General features: G+C 48.4%; 1 protein-coding gene across 2 annotated transcripts in view; it reads left to right on the top strand.

The window, feature by feature from the left end:
- PPP1R16B (protein phosphatase 1 regulatory subunit 16B) overlaps positions 1-19050 on the top strand; it is a 63958-nt gene that overhangs the window by 1510 nt on the left and 43398 nt on the right. The window contains exons 2-3 of one of the 2 annotated variants that reach the window (XM_064729614.1): positions 7676-7798; positions 16601-17004. In XM_064729614.1, coding sequence (XP_064585684.1) covers positions 16758-17004 — 247 coding nt within the window. In that variant the 5' untranslated portion in view covers positions 7676-7798; positions 16601-16757. The remainder of the gene's footprint in view (positions 1-7675; positions 7799-16600; positions 17005-19050) is intronic. The other variant, XM_064729613.1, reaches the window with a different exon arrangement.

The following is a 19050-nucleotide window of genomic DNA, read 5'->3' as shown; positions in this document are numbered from 1 at the left end:
CACATCTTCTTTTTGCCATCAAGACCACGTGTCCAGGATGTGCATTTCTAACAATGTCTTGTTGTTGAGTCAGTTGTTGTAGGAAAAATGACTCTGTGTAAGTGTGCTGGTACCAATTGTACCAACTCCTCAGTGCTTCTGCAGTCACTTTGTTGGAACCCTATTTTCCCTTGGTTTAATAATTTATAAAATGCCTGTTGCCTCTAGGCACATTTCATCCAGCAAGAAGAAAAACATCAACCAGTGTTTACTGGTTACGAAGCCTGAGGTTGACAAATAATGAAGCTTTTGTGGATGAGGGGGTGTCTCATTTTTATCTTATATAAACTCACAAAAATGCAGGATTTGTGCTGAAAGTCTTGTTGGTTATTACTTGGTTCTTTTCCTCATCCTTTGAAAGGTCTCTTGCCTGCTGGTGACAGGGTGAATTTTAACTGTGACCTTCCTTACCCTGATTTTGGGTCATCTCCTTTTTCTTTTTGTGTCTGACTTAAGTTTTGCAGCTCTTGAGTATTTAACAAATGTCAAGCAAGGTGGCAAAATCACATCCCACATCTTCACCAGCTGAGCTGCTTTGGCTGAAAGAGATCAAGCTCTTTTTGGGCAATAAATTGCTCTCTCAAATCCTCTGCCAGATACTTATGAGCCACCATCATTAACTGCATTTTGAATCACTCATTGAACTGGAGGGGGGAAATTGGCCTGCAGTTCATCTCATCTCCTTTGAAACTGCTAAATGATGATTCAGTGACCTCGGTGGGCAAATTATATCAGCAGCTAATTGGCCTAAGAAGAAAAACTTGCCTGATACCAAATAAACTGGCTGCTGCTGTTCATTATCCTGAGGAGGATGCTCCAGGTGAGAGCTCCAGTTTCAGGCAGTGACAGGGTTTTGTTGTGGCACTGGCAAGGGGACACAGTGAACTCCTTCTTTTGGCCATACCTGGGTGTGGTGTCCACTGCATCTCCAGCAGGTTTGGAAGGTATTGTCCTTTGAAGGGTAAAAATCTTCACTCTTCAGGCTTGCCTTCCCCTGTGGATAGCCCTCTCCTCTTCCTCCTCAGAGGTTAAACCTGTTCACTGGGGTGTGGTGTTTTTGCAGGACTTGGCTCTGGGGGGATCCCAGCAGAGCTGAATTTAGGAAGGAAAGCAAAGCATAATGCAGGGTCCTGCTCATCACCCTGCCATTCCCATCCCTGCTTTGGCAAAGCCCTTTCCAGGAGCCGTGTGCCACTTCCCAGAGATGCCTGGCAGCTTCATGGCCCTACACTGGGGACAGGGGTTGGGGTTAACCCCTTGTGGGCAGTGCTGGGTGCCAGCAGAGCAGGGCAGTGAGCTGTGCTGTGCTGGGGTCAGCCCGACCTCGCTGCTTGTTCTAAACAGTTCAGGGCCAGTGGCTTTTCTGCAAGGAACTGCAGGTGGGTGCCAGGGTAGAACATCCAGGTGTGGCCTGCTCAGCTTTCCGTGCTTAGGCAGCTGCAGGAGTGAGCAGGGATGTGTGAAAGGGGTCAGCTGGTGGCTTTTGCAGGGCTGTTAGTCGACTTACACCACCTCCGAGGATGGGCTTGCCAGCTGGCTCATCCTTTAGGGAAGTTTCAAGAGGCTTATCACAATCTTACTAGAAATCTGTCGTCTTCTATTAATCTGCTTGTCTCTCCTTGTCTCCTTCCCGAGCGCTCCCCTGCACATTCCCCTCCACAGCCCCTCACCAGCTCTGCTGCTTGCCAGAGCCTTGTGTAGAGCTTGCACAGTTGTAGACTGTAACTTTTTACCATCCAATGTGTTTTTTCTTTATATATGGAGAGATAGTATATTTTGAAAGGTTTTCTCTGCAGGTGCTGCTCCTGAAAGGACGGTGGAGCCCGGGTGCTTTGCTGGCTGGGTGAAGGTGCAGGGTGGTACCACAGCAAGCTGGGTCCAGCTCTGAGTAAGGCAAAGCCCACTCCTAGGTCAGGTCCTGCTCAGCTGCAGGCTCAGAGTGGAGCATGGGGTGCTTGGCCACGGCAGCAGCACCAGGGGCAGCTGATGGTGCTTGGGAATCACCTGCACCTCACCCCTGAAATCAGGATAGCTCCCAGGGATGAAATCAGGACAGTGTGCTGGGCTTGGCTTGAGCAAAGAGCAGCAGCAAAGCTGTCAGACTTGGGGAGGGGAGAGGAATGAATGCAGCACGGTGGGTCTCACAGCAGTGGGCAAGGGTTTGTCAGTGGGGCTCTGACAGGACTGAGTCAGGACTCGGCGCTGCTCTCTGGACAAACGACACCTGCAGGGTGATGTGGCTCCTCCTGACAGAGCTGTTCCTGGCAGCTCTCAGAAGCATGTCAGCACTGGGGTTAACAGCCACGTAGGCACTGAGGAAAAGGAATGAATAGCTTGAGGAAGGCTAAGCCTTAATACCTAAACAAAGCAAAAAAAAAAAATGGTGTATCGTTTGACGGGGATTAAGTGAGCTGTGAGATCCATGGCTCTAGAGGCCCAGCTAGGAAATGCACAGCCTGTGACAAAGGTGGCTTGGCTGTCCCTGCTCCCAGAGACAGCATCCATGTGCTGCTGCAGGTGCTGAGCTGCTGGAGCCGCCCATCTGCCTCTCCCCTTGACTTTCACAGGGATGCTCTTTCTCCTGCACAACACATTGTTTGCTCTCCTTGAATGTTGCTAGCTGGCAGGGAAAGAGATCAGTCTGGTTTTTTTCCAGAATAGTCAGCTGATTTCATCCCATGGGAAGTGGTTGAAAAGCATGAGACAGGTGGGTTGGCGTTCCTGCTTTGTAGCCCTCCATAATTCCAGCAGGAGGAGGATAAACGGGAGGAGTGCAGTTGCTGGGTACATTTCCGTGTTTGCATTTGAAAGAGCTTTGATAGGCTGTGATTAACGGGGCTAAATGGAAGCTTGATAAATGGTAAATTCAAAGGAACCTCAAACAAAAATGGCATTACAAGGAGGCCTTGGGGTGCTGTAAAGGGCAGGTGTGGGTCTGCTGCAGTGCTGTTTGGTTATGGTGGGCAGAGAGCACTGCAGGAAGGTGTGGTGGTGTTCACAGGGGTCCCGGGAAGAGGGAAGAGATGAGGATCTGACTCCATGTTTCAGAAGGCTGATTTATTATTTTATGATATATATTATATTAAAACTATACTAAAAGAATAGAAGAAAGGATTTCATCAGAAGGCTTGCAAGGAAAGGAAAAGAATGCAATGATAACTGCCTTGTGTGTCCTGTGCACCTGCCGAGGGACAGCCCTGTGGCAGTGCAGACACTCCTGCAGGTGGTTGTTTTTCTCCTGGTTTGAGTTAATGTGATGTTCCCAAATTGAGAGTACCACACCTGCACCCAGAGCCCCCCGTGTCCCCATAGCCAGGCTCCAATTAAGGATGCTCTAAAAGCAGCAGGCCAGCTACCATGGCCTTGCAGATGAGAACCGTTGGCCTAATCTATTTTTACAGTGAGTTAAACTAGAAAAAGGTACTGCCACTCTAGAATAAGAAGCCACCTGGGGAGTTAACCCAGAATAGTTGTTCTGCTTTGAATTCGCGCCCTATCTCACTTCAACTTTCCTTCCATCTATGCAGGCCCTGTAAATGCAAAATACAGGGCATGGCTCAAGCAGGATCCCTACCAGAGCCAGGAAAACACCTTTTTCCTGAAGTCTTCTCTGCATCCACACACACTCCTTAATTCAGGCATCCTTCTCTGTCATGAATCTGCCCTGTTTCATTCTTAATCCCTGACAGAGATCTGTGCTCCTTTCCCACCCCAGCTCTGTGCTTTGCTCCAACAGCCTGACTGCAGCTCCCACAGCCACCTCTGCCACCCTCCCCTGTCCCCATCCAGCTCCTGAGCAGGTGGCACTCAGTGAAATGAGCATCCTGAGTGCTCAGGATTGTGCAAAGAGCTTTTCTCAGGCTTGCCACCTTTCTCAGTGAGTCAGTGTGAGCAGCAGCTGAGAGGCAGCATCAGGTGGTTTTTCAGAGCTTGGGCTGATAACTTGGGCTGGCCAGGGGTGAAAGGTGTAAATTATTTGCAGTGGTTCTGCTCTGGTGCTGCTGTGGTCTTGTATCCATGAGGAGGAGCAGTGAGTATGGCATGATGGTTTGAGTTGTGCTGCTGGGACATTGCTCCTCTGGATTTGTCAAGCTCAAGTTAAATGTATGTAATTTTAACATCTCCTGATTCTTGGGGAGCTGACTCATGCTTTCTTGGCCTGAATGATTCATTGCTCTTGAACTCCATTGCTAAATTCATTATGCAACAATTACAGGGCTGGGAATGCCACCCTAAGTGCACACAAACAAGCTGGCAGCAACTCTCCCCCTCCTTTTCTCTCAGCCTGAGCTGCCAAGAGACCTTCCTTGGGAGTTTGCTCTTGTCCTGCTTTGTAGGTGAGGGTCTGCCATGTCTTGCTGCTCTGCCCTTGAGCTGGGAGGGGCAGGAGTTGCAGGTTGGGTATTTCTGGAAGAGAGGACAGCTCAGGAGGGAAGGATGGGGATGCACAGCTCCATTCATCAGGGCCAGTTGCCTTAATTTTATCCCAGCTGCTCCATATGATGTTATGGCATCCTTAATGACCCATAAGGGAAAACCCCAAGTATCAGACCTTGCTCTGAGGTGCTCCATGTGGTGATGTTGGAGTTTGGCAGCATTTCATGGGCACAGATTCTGCTTGGTAACTGGCACAGCAACTCAAAGGTCAGATACTCCTCCAAGGAGAAAGGTGAAGGATGGCAGGAGGAGAACCCTGTGCTGGCTGTGAGGTGTCCAGTAACACCTTCATTTTCCCTCCTTGGTGGGGCTATGCTAAGATTTAGGGATTTGTGGAGGACGTGGCTTTTTACTAGTGAGGTGTCAAGCAAGAGTTCATCTGCCATGTGAAGTTAAGTGGGTTTTGTACAGGGTGGGCTTTGCTTAGCCCCCCAAAGCAGTGGGGGGGAGCAGGGCTGCAGGGCTGTCAGTGGGATGCAGAAGGGTCATCCCCACCATCTGCTGGAGCAGGTCAGATTTCAGGCCTTAAGGTGCCCCTGTTACCTGAATTTGACTTCTGCACTGGTTTTTCTGCCATCCAAAGAACATTTCTTCTCAGAACAAACATTCAAGTGAGGTACCTACCAAATGGCAGGGCTGGCACCTCTGCCCAGGAAGCCCTGCAGAAACTCTTCCCTAAGTGTCACAGCCGCATTTTATGAAAAATCCTTTCCTTAGGATTTTTTCTCTCAAGAGGCTAAGAGGCCTCAGGAACAAAATGTAAACAATGGTTATCTGCTGCTGTGGAATGCAACAGGTGCATCTGTGATTGGTCTCATGGGGTTCTTTCTAATTAATGACCAATCACAGTCAGGTGTCTCGGACTCTCTGAGAGTCTCAAGCTTTTGTTATCATTGCGTTTTTTTCCTTTCCTTGCAAGCCTTCTTGATGAAATCCTTTCTTCCATTCTTTTAGTATGGTTTTAATATAATACATATCATAAAATAATGAATCAGCCTTCTGAAACATGGAGTCAGGTCCTCATCTCTTCACTCTTCCTGGGACCCCTGTGAGCACCACCACACCTAAGAGCAGCCATTCTTCCCAGCTGAGGCGTTTAAATCTTGGTATCTTTGGAAAGAGTCTCTCCTGGGCTGCTCTGACTGTTTGCACATTGGAACAGCAGAGAAGAATGTCTGAATATTGGGCTCATCAATGGCTGAGGTTCTCAAAGGTTTTCCGAGGTTTCCCTTTGTCCTCCTTGGCCTGTGGCAGCAGAGTCCTTGTGCTGGTAATCCCAGAAATGGCAGAAGCAAAGTAAGAACTGGACTGGTGAATTGCTGTACCAGTAATTCTGGTTCCATGCTCGCAAGTCAAGTTAATCTAAAGTATCAGAAACCCTATTTTCAAACGAGTAAGTGGTAAATATTTGATTAAACTAGATGTCAGAGCAATTGTATTGTCAGAGCAGCGAGTCAAGCCAACAACCACCCTGACTGTGGCCAAGAGGAGATGCAGAAAGCACAGAAAGTAGGGCACGTATGGTGACGCGCGGGTTGATAAAAATAAAGGTTCTTCAGCAACAGAAATTCTGCCTCGCAAGCAAGGCAGTGGCAAGCTGCTCCCAGAGTCTGATTTCAGAGTGAAACTGGCGATGTTGGCGCCGCAGAGAGCCGTGCTAAGGTTTTGTTAGCATTCTGCTAGCTAAACACTTCGTTTCCATCTCCTGGCTCGCATGTGAGATAAGGCGAGTTCCTCCGGAGCGGGCGGGCAGGGAGAGGCGGTGCTGCTTCCCTTTCCCCGTGCAGCTTTCTGCTCATCTGCATCTTAAGGAGCCTTTGTCCTCTTCCAGTATTGTGCTCCCACTTTCTAGAAGATGCTCTTGTAATGTTCCTGCAGGCTCCCAGGGAAAGCAGCCTGGCTTGCCCTGGTGCTGATGGTGGGCGCTGCTGTGAGTGGGCTGGCCCTGGTACCCTATAGCAGCTATAGGGTGCTGCGGGGGGGTCTGTAAGTGTTGGATCAGCAGCCTCAGGGTCCCTTCTTGCATGCTGGGGGCCAAACTTGACCTGCAGAATCTGGGGGGACTGGAGGATTAATTTTTTGGTGACCTGTGTGTGGTTTAGGTCAAGAAGTCATTGTGGAGTTCACCAAGGTATAAGGGTTAAACCCTAGACAGCAAATCCAGATGTTTGAGCTGTCTGGAACAAAGCATCCCACGCTGTCACATGGATAATTAATTTTGCCCAAAGTCTCACCTCTTTACTCTCCTGTGGACACCCTGCTGTCCCTGCTCAGCCGAGGCAGGAGGGTAACACCATCCTGAGCAGCTGTACAGGCTCCCTGATGGATGAAGGATGGCTCAGAGGGTGTTATTGTATCTTATTTTGTTAAGGCCTTTTGAGGATTATTGGAATTGTTATAATGTCAATAATGTCCATAAGCTTTAGGGTTGAGAGCATTTTGTTAGTGGTAATTAAATGCAACCGCTGCTTAAAATGGATGGATCAGATGGTTGGGAAGAGAATCCTCTCATAAATCTCCCACAAAATCAATAGTCCTGCTGTCAGGTGTGTAGCAAATGCTTTTAAATTCTGCCAATCAGTGGCTTTGTCACCGTGGTGCCACAAAGGTGACAGAATCTCACCTTTCCTTGGAAAGGGACCAGCAAGGCAGGGCTTTCTTCTGGTGGCAAAAACCCCAGAAAATCAATAAAAATTGTGGAATGCAGTCCTGCTGGATGGTAACTCCCTGTAAGAAGGCACAGCCCTCGGGGTGCACATCTGCATGGGGGATGTCTGGAGTGGGAATTCCCATCCCTGTGCATTGCTGGGACCCTGCAGGAGCCCTCCCTGCTGCTGGCACATCCCCCTGGCACGGCCTGAGGTGCCCAGGAGCTGCAAATGGAAAATCCAAGCACTTATCTAGCTTGTTGCTGTGCCACAATAGGGCTGTTCCTAGGATTATTTTTTATTCCGTAGGCCAAAATATGTGTAAATGGCTTTAAACAATGGAAGGATTTCTGTTAAAAAGAGTGGGGTGAGGGTGTGAACAGGGTTGTAATTTATATCTTGAGGGAAGGGTGTGGGCTTTTCCAGTGGTGTTTTTGAGATTCTGTTGGAAATTAGCTTTGGGTTTGCCTTTTTTTTTTTTTTATTTATTTTTCCCCATGTCTCATTTTCAAGCCTGTTTTGAGGGAAAATTGTTGTTTTCCAAATTACAGATCTCTCAATGTGTAGCTGAAAATGTCAGGAAGAGGGATGCAGTTTTGGAAGCCTCCACACATCTGTCTGTGGCAGGGTTGATAAAAAATGGAAGCTCTAACCAGAAAAACAAATAAAAAGAGGTAATATCACTGTCACAGATGGGGTCGGGCTGCTTTCCCTGCAGGTGTCTGCACTGCAATCCCCACTCCCATGTAATGTGCTGTGGAAAAAAATAAATTGAGAGCCCAATCGGAGACTTATGCCCTCAATTAATTTTTGTTCCACATAATCAGAGCTGCTGCATGCCTTTCCTTCAATATTTAACTGCCTGGCTCAGAGGATGGGGCTGCTCTCGTGCGAGGGAAGTTGGGATTCTCTTCGTGTTTGCACAGAAATCCCATTCTGATCCTCCTCTCTTTGCCGGAGGGCAGGGATCCTGCTGCTCCTCTGATGCTGCAGATAAATTTTGTTAGCAGACACTTTTCTGCAAAGGGGAGAGGGGAGTGGTGTGTGCTGGATTCTTGGAGGAATAAAATTTCCTTGTCTTCAAGCATCATCTTCCCTGGAGCTGTCTGGGGCACGGTCAGAGGGGAGAGCTCTGCTCTGGTTCCATGTGCTGAGAGCCAGCTCAGGGAGAAAAGCAATCAGGACAATTAGTGAGTGCTGCTGAGTGGGGTTTCTCTGTGCACTGGGTTAAAGGGGAGTGCCTTGTTCTGCTCTAGCTGGAAATTGAGCCCTGAACTTTCTGATTTTTAACTCAACTCAAAATCTCTTTAAAGATTTTCAAGTTCAAGCTGGCAGAAATGCCCCCCTCCCTTCTCCTTGTGGAATTTCATAGCCAAGAGCCCAGGGTGTCTGTTTTTACTGATTCACTGATAGACCTGAAAGGAGATGGGAACCCAGGGTGTCCCCCTTGGGGAGTACAAGGGCGCTGAGCAGTTCTTACAGCTCCAGAGCATCCTTCAAGTTGTTACCTGTGCCTGGAGTAGAGCTAGAGCTCTAACTGGACTAGAGCTAGAGTTACACTTCAAACTGGGGCTGGAAAAACCCATTGTGCCCATGGATGTGGAGGAAGAGCCAGTGAGAGTGGAGCTTGGCTGGTGAGGAAGATAGGGGAAAAAAATAGAGGGGAAAGAAGAAACCCCCAACTATTAGTGAATGGGAAAACCATCCACATGGAACTTCTAGATTTGAAAATATCCCCAGGCAAGGGCAGCTTAATGCAGAAAGGTGTGTGAGAAATGGTACTCACTTTCAAAATCTAGCATGTTTATTAAAACCTTATCAAAAATACAACAGAAAACTGAACAGAGAAAATATTACAGCGCTGGGAGAAAAGGATTTTTCCCACCATGTGCTCATCCAAAAAATTGATGTTCCGCCTTTTAACCCTTTAGGCCCTCCCAAAGTTCTGCCCATCAACTCCTTCTTGACTGTCCAGTGGTGGACACCTCCTACATCTTTATGGAGGTCAGATGTTGCCATAATAATGATCCAACCCTCCCAAATGTCCCTGATAACAATGACAGGGCAAAAGCAGCCCTGATAAGAATGCAAGGAGGGGGTGAAACATAAATATAAATCTATAAAACTTCCCTTAACATATATATAAAAATATATATAATATATAATGTATAATGTATAATATATAATATATAATATTTGCCCTTTAATTGTGAGAGTCAACCACTGCTCATCTGTCACAGGTGGCAGCTCTGAAGGGCTGTGCTGGAGCAGAAGCAGAAAGGTGCATTTGCTCTGCAGATCTTTTATAGGAAGGTTTTTAAAACACCTCCAGGTGCTGCTGCCTTGTGCTGGGCTGCTCTGCACAGGAGCCACGTGGAGGGAAGCGAGATCTGAGCTGGTTTAGCTTTAATGCTCTGGTGTGCTCCTAAATCCTGGGTGAGAGCTGTGCTCAAAGCCTGCCCTGCTGTGCCTGCTGAGCCCCCAGATGGAATTCTCCTCCTCCACCCCCTCTGTGTCTGGGAACCACCACCAGGTTTGGGTCACTCCTCACTGCACACTCATCTGGGGGAAGACTGCCTGGCACAGAAGGGGTTTTTAAATTTTTAAAATTTCTTTAAGGAAGCCCACGTTGACATATTGATAGGAAAAAGAAAGTATATTGTGCTGTGTTGGGTGTTTACAGGAAATATATAGTGAAAATACTGAGGGGCTTTCCTCAAACAACTGCCAGTATTGTTAGCAGTGGAACAGATGGGAGGAGGAAAGAAAGAGGCACTTAAAATTTTGTATTACCAGTGTTGGCTCCAAAGAGAACTTTTTTTACTTCACTTTTTTTCTTTTTGCTTGTATTTTATTCCCTCTGCTGGGAAGGAGCTCATTGAAGACAGAGAGATTATCTGGAATTAGAGATAAAGCAGCCAAACCAAAATCTTTTTAATTCTCTGGAGCAGAATTTAGCTTGAAATTTCGAGCTTTCTATCAAGCTAGAAAAATATTTTACAATGATGCACCCTTGCAGCAGGCAGCAATGAAAGTTCCTTTGCTGCAGATGGTAAAACAGTATCTTCCCTTTAAGGAGGTAATTGGGGCACAGATTAAGTTACTTATTTGCATACAAGAAACCTGTGGGAAAGCCAAGAATCTCTCCCAATTTCTGATGAGATCTCTCACCCAGAATATTTCTGTACTTGCTCTTCCCCACCAACACTCCAGTGCAGGTGTAGGAGTTGTGTTCCCTAAGGGGTCCTGGCTGAAATTCATATACATTTATATATATATATTTTTTAAATATATATCTATATATATTTTAATATATATTTATATGTAAATTATATAAATATATATTTATATATGGTTATATATTTATATATTTACATATTTTATATATTTATATGAATATATAATTATTTATATGTGTATATTTATATATATATTTTAAATTATGTTTCCTGTCACTTTGCGTGTCATTCCCTCAGGAGGAACCATTCTTCTGGCAGTGCTCAGCATCTGCTGTTTAAAGTGTAGCTGAAGCCCTGAGTGAGGAAAGGAGCTGTTTACTTCTAGGATACCAGTGAAATTAAATCAGGCAGCAACAATTTTCATCATTTTCACTCCTCCATGTGGTTAACCTGTGGGTGCTGTGGGGCTCACAGAGAATCACACAGTGAGCAAGAAGAATTTGCCACCAAAAGCAACAGGCAGAGCTCTCAGAGTAGCATTGAGGAGCTTGTAGGTTCCACCAGCACCTTGTGGCAGGAGCACAGGACTGGAAATGACAATCCTGAGGTGGTGATGTGGCTCTGCAGTGGCTTTGATCTGTGTTCATCTGCTCCCTGTGGATGCTCTGCAGAGGGGTTTGGTGCAGGTGACTGTGATGTGCTGGCTGAGGTGTGTGTCCAGCTGTGGTTTGATGTGCTCGTGGGCTGTGGGCAGATTTCTGCCTTGCCACAGCCCTGATGGCCAGAGATGGTGTCAGTGCCCACCTGTGTCACACAAGGGACATGGTACAACTTTTGCCTGGCAGAAGAAATAAACATTTAGGCTTTAGGAAAATAGGAAAGCCTTCAGGAGGCAGGAAACATGGCCCTGTAGGAAATGGGGCTGTGTCCTGTGGCATTGCAGGTGCAAATGAGTGGTTTGGGGCTGTGATTCTGTGGAGGAATTGCTCTTGTGATTTGAAACCCTTCCCAGTTTGCCATGTGGTCACTGTTGGTGTCACCCCTCTGTGTGTCTGTGTGAAAACCCAGTGGCCAATCCCCAGCTGTGGTGTGTGAGGCTGTGCCAGGTGGGGCTCAGGGCAGTGTCCTTTAATGAAATGTTTTCCCAAAAGGCAGGAAGTGACAGAGGCAGTTTTATTAAAAAACAAACAGTTTTAGGCTGTGGTGGTCTAAGCATGAAGGACCCCCTTGATTTGATGCTCTCTCTACGAATTAAACAAATAAACCACCCAAACCCCAGGAGCTCCTGCCCAGCACAGGGCTCCTGCTTCCATTGCCCTTGGGCTGTCTCCTCCTCCTCTCTGTGCCTTTCTGGCTGGCTCTGTTTGGCTTTTTCTTGTGTCTCATTGGGAACCCAGTGATGAAGAGCTGCTCTGCTGCTTCCTTCAGACCCTGGGGAGATCCTGGCCAGCAGTTCTGCACCCATGCAGAACACACATGTCTGGCTGGCCTGTGTCCCTCGGCAGGGACAGTGCCAAAGGAAAATCCTGTGATTTCTGCATTGGTGCCTGCTCCAGAGGATGGGCTCAGCAGAAGGGCTGCAGTTGGGTGGTCACCTTGCATTTTGAACACACAGATTTGCCCTGGTCCTCACAGGGAGCAGAAAAGGTGAATTTGGCAGCTGCTCACCTTGCCGTGGTGCAGGTGTTGATGTTCATGAAATAAATAAATCAGGCACCACCTCCTCTGCTGGCTGCTCATGCACTCAGATCCCTGCTGGAGGCTTTGGTGCTGGGTTTCCAATTCCAGAGGAGAGATTAGCCTGGTGTGGGGAGGAGAGGGCTATTTCTGTCTGCTCATGCCCCTGGCTGGACTTTGTGCTGCAGACACCTCACCTGATCATCCAGCCCAGTCCTGCAGGTGCCTCACCATGAGCAATCCAGTGGCTGGAAACAATCTCCTTAGGCCCAGAGCAGCCACTTCTAAAGTTTTCTGCTTTCCCTTTCTTTGAAAACTTTAAAAAATCTCCAGTCTTTCACTTCAAAGTGTACCATTCAAAGGTTGCTCTTCCATGGTTTGTGGGTGTTTTTTGTGTTTTTAAAGTGGAATAAAACTGAAATCAGTTGATGACACTTAAGTGAAGGGCTTCTGTGAGTGTTTGTGCTCTGCATCAGTGTCATGCTGTGCTCTAAGTGCTGCCTTGGGAAGATGTGACAGAGCATTTGCAGGTCTCAGCTCCAGCTCCATCAGCAGATGGGGAGATGAGGAGCCTCTCCAGCCTTGTGGCTGCTTTACCAGACCCAGCTCCAGCTTCGGCAGTGTTGGGGCAAACTGTCTGAAAGTTGAATGCTTAATGGGAAGGTCAAGGGGCAGCTCTGAGTGTGTGCTGGTGGAGGAAATGAGAACCTTTGGTTCTGACCTTTGAGGGAGGCAGGTTCCAAGCTCAAAGAGTGAAATGGGAAGGAGTTTGTGTGTTGGTGGCACAGCCTGCAGCCCTGACTCAGTGAAGCCCCACTTCACAGAACTGCTGTCTCTTCCTGCACTGGCAGTGAGTAACCTTGCCTTGAGAGTCCTCTTGGGCTGAGTCAGGTGATACAAAACACACAGGAAATGCAAATTTACCAAAAACCCCCACGATGGTGTTGGCCAACGCTTGTGTGCCCTTCTTTGGAGCCAAGCTTTGGTCAGAGTGAGCCTTTCCCTGGTGCAGTGCTGGCAGGAGGGGGATGGCAGCAGTGCCTTGCCTTCCTTTTGGCCCCTGCAATGGCCCCATTGTCCCACAGGGCCAGGGGCTCTGTCTGTGTATGTGTGTGGGGCAGGATGTGCTCACAGTGGTGGCACCACTTGTGCTGAGCTCATGGAAACTGCTCAGCTCGGTCCCACACGAGGAAAGTGCTTTTCTTCCTGCCCCCTCTGCTTCTTTAAATAAAACAGAACCCAAAGTGTGATGCCTTGCAAGCCACAGACACCCACACAGCCACTTCTGTGTCACTTTGCAGGTAAACAAGTGCTGGGGCCTCAACCTGAGCTATAGTTAGCCTGACCTGTTTGTGCCACAAGTCAATGTGCCATTTCTTTAGGAGCAGGGAAGGAACCAGGGCACTGGAAAGCAGGCAGATATGGGGGCAGAGTCTTTTCCTGGGGCTCTAGGGTCTGTGAGAGTGATAGGGAATTATGTCTGGGAGAGATTGAGCTGTGTCCACTTCAGGAAGAGCTCTCAGGGTGACCTTTTAGCTCCTTTAGAGGTTCATTTCCTGGTTGAATTGAAGGCATGCTGGCATTTGGTACTTCCAGACATGTCTTGATGTGTGTGGATCTCCCCTCTCCATTCCACTGCCCTTTGCAGACCACCTGAATCTCCCATTTCTGCTGTTGTGAGAGCTGCTGGAGGATAAGCTGCATGCAGGAAAGCTGAAACATGGCACACTTGTCCTTTGCTTATAAATTGCACTTTCCAAGGTGCAGTCCTAAACCCACAAGAAAACTTCCAGCTTCTTTTGTGAAACATTGAAATACAGTTTCCTGCTTTAGCAATCCTGCAGAACGAGGTCCCCGTTTCTACTCCAGGTATGTTTTGGAAAATATTTGTTCATCTCTGAGCAAACAATGGCAGAAGTGGCCTGGAAAAGGAGCGAGGTGGGAGTGCCTGTGCAGTATCCTGAGAGGCATTTCCTGCCCTTATCTCCCCTCCTTCGAGGTATTGTGACTGGGCCTTCAGATCTGCAGGCTGTGCTGCTGCAGCAGAGGCTGAGATTGCCAGCAGAGATACTGCCCAGGAATGCTTGCCAGGGGCAGCAGCTGAGTTCACCAGAGGTGCTGAAGAGCTTTCCAGCTGAGTGCCTGCGTGGGGAAATGTCTGTCCCAAAGGAAAAGCTGCTTGGGAAGTGCAGTCATGCATTTTCTGCGGGGTTTTTGGGGGCTGTGGTGAGTCCCAGCCTGTGGGGGCTGTGGGCAGGGGTCAGGGAGAGCTGTGAGTGCTTTTCCCATGGCTGCATGGCACCCTCCCCTTGCTTTCCAGTGCCATGCTAAAGCCACAAGTTGCTATTTTCCATCTCAAACAAGTGAATTGAATTTGAATTTTGAGTTAGTAGCTCCCTTATGAAACACTTTGCAGGCATTTGGGTTTGTTCTTGTGTGGAACTAAAGCAATTTTTTGCATTCTTAAATTCTTGTGGGATTAAGCAGGTTTTTTTTTTCTGTTCAGGTCTATCCTGAAGTTTTCAGAATAAGGTTTGCAGGTGCTGCTGAAGCTGTCCTTGACCATTTGCTGGATAAAGCAGCTGCCTGGACCTGCCTGTGTGCTCTGGCTGAGTTTGTTTGTTTTCAGTTCCCAAACCAATTATCTGTTGGAGGAAATGGCCTGTCTCGCTCTCAGTCTGCCCAGATATTTATAGGGAAGGTCAAAGCCCTGTGGAAGGTCTGGAGCAGTGTTTAGTAGGTGTGGATGCCTCAGCCAGGATTCCCTGGGATGTGGTGGGTGTGCTGTGTGCTGTGGACGCTGCCCTGCAGCCACTGAGTCTCCTTGATGGGCTGCTTCACCCTCTGACAGGGATGAGCTGGGGCTTTTCCTCCCTTCCCTAGGTGGGTGAGGTTTGGTGTCCTCACCTTGGTAGCTGGGGAAGGTTTGGTGTCCTCACCTGGATGGGTGAGGTTTGGTGTCCTCACCTTGGCAGCTGGGGAAGGTTTGGTGTCCTCACCTGGATGGGTGAGGTTTGGTGTCCTCACCATGGCAGCTGGGTGAGGTTTGATATCCTCACCATGGCTCTCAGCTGCCTCTCCTTTACTACTTTTCCCATAGAATCTCTGCATCCAGTGCTTACAAAGCTGTTGCTTCTTCTTTTGCAGCAGCAGGGTTGAGCTTCAGCTGTCTTATTGAGGCTTTCTCAGGTATTTGTCAACACTTCAGTACTTCAGTCACCCTTTCCCATCAACACTTTATTTTTCTTTTTTCTTTGTCCCCTCCAAGCTGGTTGAACCACACAAGCTCTCATCTCATACCTGATTCTTTGCTGCTTACCTGGATTTTGCATGAGCCATTCAATGTGCTTTGCACAGGTCTGATTGGAAAGGATAAATTCAATTTGCTTGTGATTTCAGCTTTCTTTCAAATGCACATCTCCTGAAATGTGGGCTGTGTTTCCTCCTCCTGTGCAGCAGGTGATGGTTGGTCACTGTGGGTGGCCCTGCTCAGAGGTTTCTGTTGTGGTCACACCGAGGGTCAGGAGCTGTGAACTTGTTGCTCTCATTGCTTGTGGACCCTGAACGGCAAAACCAGAGTGATTTAGTGTGTGGTGAGGAGAAACCTGAGGGAAGAGAGAAATGAACACCATCCCCATGTTTTTAAGAGCTGAGGTGGTTTAAGTGTTATTAACACCTGAGAGGCAGGTCTATCCATCATTCCTCAGCTGGGGCTGGGTGGATGAGGCAGAGCAGCACAGATGATGCTCCTGGTGGGGAGAGTTCCTCTGGGCAAACCTGTCTGGCCTCGTGGCATCTGTGGTGTTCCTCTGGGGGCTCACCAAATGTGGAATTTGTCTTCACTCAGGGTCACCAAATGTGGTGGAGTTCACAGGGGTCCCAGGATGAGGGAAGAGATGAGAATCTTGACTCCATGTTTCAGAAGGCTGATTTATTATTTTATGACATTTATTATATTAAGAGAAAATGATGTATTAAAACTATACTAAAATAATAGAAGAAAGGATTTCATCAGAAGGCTAGCAAGGAAAAAGAAGGAATGATAATAAAATCTTGTGACTGACCAGAGAGTCCAAGACAGCTGGGCTGTGACTGGCCATTAATTAGAAACAAGGATATGAGACCAATCACAGATGCATCTGTTGCATTCCACAGCAGCAGATAATCAATGTTTACATTTTGTTTCTGAGGCCTCTCAGCTTCTCAGGAGAAAAAATCCTAAGGAAAGGATTTTTCATAAATATGTCCATGACAGAGGACCAGCCCAGGGAAGGATGGGAGTCTCAGTGCTCAAACTGCTCCCAAGTCTCTGACAAATGGTATCCAACATGTGGAAGGTCTTTGCCCATTAAGACTTTATTCTGGTCATAGGAGAGGGTTAATGTGAGCAATAGACATGACCTAGCTGCACAGTGAAACCTCTGCTCAATCAAGAGGGTTTTGCTGGGATGTTTGGCGTGGGGGAAGAGGGAAATCACCAATGCTGGTAAGAACAATTAAAGCAATTAGAGCAATTAAAGCCCAGTTAGCTGCCTTTTGAGGTGGTAGGTGTTGCCTGTTGTGTTTTCCAGCAGTGTGCTTGCTGACACCTGATCTCTCGTGCTTTTCTCCTCCTTGCAGGGTTCCCACCACCTTCCCACCGGACCCTGCCATGGGCCCTCCCCATCTCAGCCTCAGCATGCTGGTATAGCAGCGGGAGGCTGCCATCCAGAGGAGCTGTGCTGGGACATCCCTTCCCCCTGGGCCATCCTCCCCGTCCCCTGCCTGGGCAGGAGCCATGGATGCCCACGTGGACCTGCTGACCGAGCTGCAGCTGCTGGACAAGGTGCCCACGCTGGAGAGGCTGAGGGCAGCCCAAAAACGCAGGGCCCAGCAGCTGAAGAAATGGGCCCAGTACGAGAAGGAGATGCAGCACAAGAAGAGGAAGCATGAGAAGAAGAGAAACGCTGTGAACAGGAAGAAAGTGTCTTTTGAGGCCAGCGTTGCTCTGCTGGAGGCTTCCCTGAGGAATGACGTGGAGGAAGGTATGGCCCTGGTGGGTTCTGTCTGGCTGCCCGTGAGCTCCAGGTGGTGTGAAGGCATCTGTGGTGCCATCCATGGGCTGCCCTTGCTGTGTTGTTGGGCTCTAAAGCATTGCCATCCCTGACACAGCTCTGAGGTGCCCAAAGCCCTGTGTGACACCATGTTACCTTGGATGGCATCAGGAGTGGGTGTGTGAGTGCCAGGATGGGAGTTGTGACTGAGGTTTGGGTGAAGGAAGGCAGTTTTCATCTCTTTCCTTCTCACACTTCCTACTTGCAGGAGGTGTGAAACACTTCCTTGCCTTCTGGGTGTGGTGGATTTAGAGGAGTCTGTCACAGGGATTTTCATGTCAGTGTGAATCTCTGCACTTTCCCTGCTTGAGGGCATGCATTCAGAGCTACAGGAGTGTATGAATCTTTTCCCAAAATGCTGGGAAGCACAGCTTTGCTTAGTGCTTCCTGCAGAACAGACCTGCAAATTGTTCCCAAATTGGTTTAATTGCACCATTTCCAAGTGGATGAAAGTGCTGCTGCTACAAAATCTGAAGGGAGGAGGAAAAAATATGTCTAAAAGTCAATAACCATTAGCCTCAGCACAGCGGAAAACCTGTGAGCTCTGGGGAGCCAAGAGAGTGCTTCTCTGCAGAGGAGTGAAAATATCTCTTGAAGGAGAGCTGGAGCTGCCTTTGGGGTTTGTGCTCTGCAAGGAGTGCAGGATCACAACAATTAGTGTGATCTCCCTGATCCCTTGGTGTGGCAGAAGAGGGTGCTTGGGAAACCTGGCCAGCTGAGCATCTCTGCCACAGAATGCTGCTCTAGTTTCCAGCACCCTCTACAAGAGATAATGAATCCTTGCCTGGTTTGTGGGTGGAAGGCAAGGACCTTGTCTTGTCTGGTGAATAATCTCCCCGAAGTCATGTCCCTGTTTCTGAGCAAGCCTTTTCTGTCCTTGTGTGTGTTTTGCTCCTGTTTGCAAACAGAGCATGGACTGTGGTGGCCCTGCCTGGGCATTGTCACTGCATTTGCCCAGCCCTGCTGTGTCTCTGGTTCTTTGTACTTTTGTGACCTCCCTGGAAATGCAGGCTTTTATTTGTTCCTTCCTTGCTGTAGAGGTTTCATAGCTCTCTCCAGCTCTCTGCCTCAGTGGCCCCTTGTTATGTTTTGTGGAGGGATAGAATGTAAGAAAATAAAGATAGTGCAGAAGGTGATCTCACACCTGAGGAGCTGCAGCTATACTAATCACCAAAGATTAGCAACAGGCCACAGCTATGTCCAATAAGAAGACGAGTGCTACAAAAGAGTGGGTTAGCTGGGTGAGGAGAGAGCTGGAGTTTTTGGCTGAGAAGAGAGATGGAGTTTGTTGGCTGTGCTGTGAAGAAGGAGTCAGTGCTGTGAGGAGCTGTCCATGAGAAATCACTGAGAAGGTGCTGTGAGGAGCTGCCCATGAGAAATCACTGAGAAGGTACGGGAGCTTTGCAATATGATGACAATAATGTCTCTCATTCTGAGCTGCTGTGGTTTTCTAGGAGGGCTCCAGCAGTGAAGCCAGCTGTGACTGCTGGCATTGCCTGAGGGACAGGTCTGGGTCTGTATCACCTCTGCCTGTGCTGGCAGGTTGTGGTTTGGGTGTCATACCCAGCTGTTCAGCTGCCAGTGACAGGTCGCAGCACTGGGACAGATGATGAGAGTTTCATTTTATTCCTTTTGGTGCTGGTGCCTCTGCTCAGCACTATGGCTGGGGTGTGATGGCTTTGCAAGAGGCCCAGCCCTGCAGTTTTGCTTTCACTGTCTCTGGTTTGGGATCTGGGCTGTTTGGAAGGAGGAAAGCTTCTCACTGTCTGTCCTACAGAAACTTTGTCATTTTGTGAGGGAGGCAGGAATGGTGGAGGTGTTTGAGGTCAGGGCCTGGGGAAGGGTGGCTGTGTTCCCAGGGCTGGCCTAATGTGTCCAGGCTGTGACACCAGTGCTCTGCTGGCAGGGTCCTGTGGACAGTGCTCTTGCACCACACGTGGACATGGATCCTCCACTGCTGAAGCTGCAGAGTTCATC

The sequence above is a fragment of the Zonotrichia leucophrys genome, chromosome 20, assembly GCF_028769735.1.
Source record: "Zonotrichia leucophrys gambelii isolate GWCS_2022_RI chromosome 20, RI_Zleu_2.0, whole genome shotgun sequence".
NCBI lineage: Eukaryota > Metazoa > Chordata > Aves > Passeriformes > Passerellidae > Zonotrichia > Zonotrichia leucophrys.
Note: the sequence above shows the minus strand (reverse complement) of the source record. Positions and strands in the feature narration are given on the sequence as shown.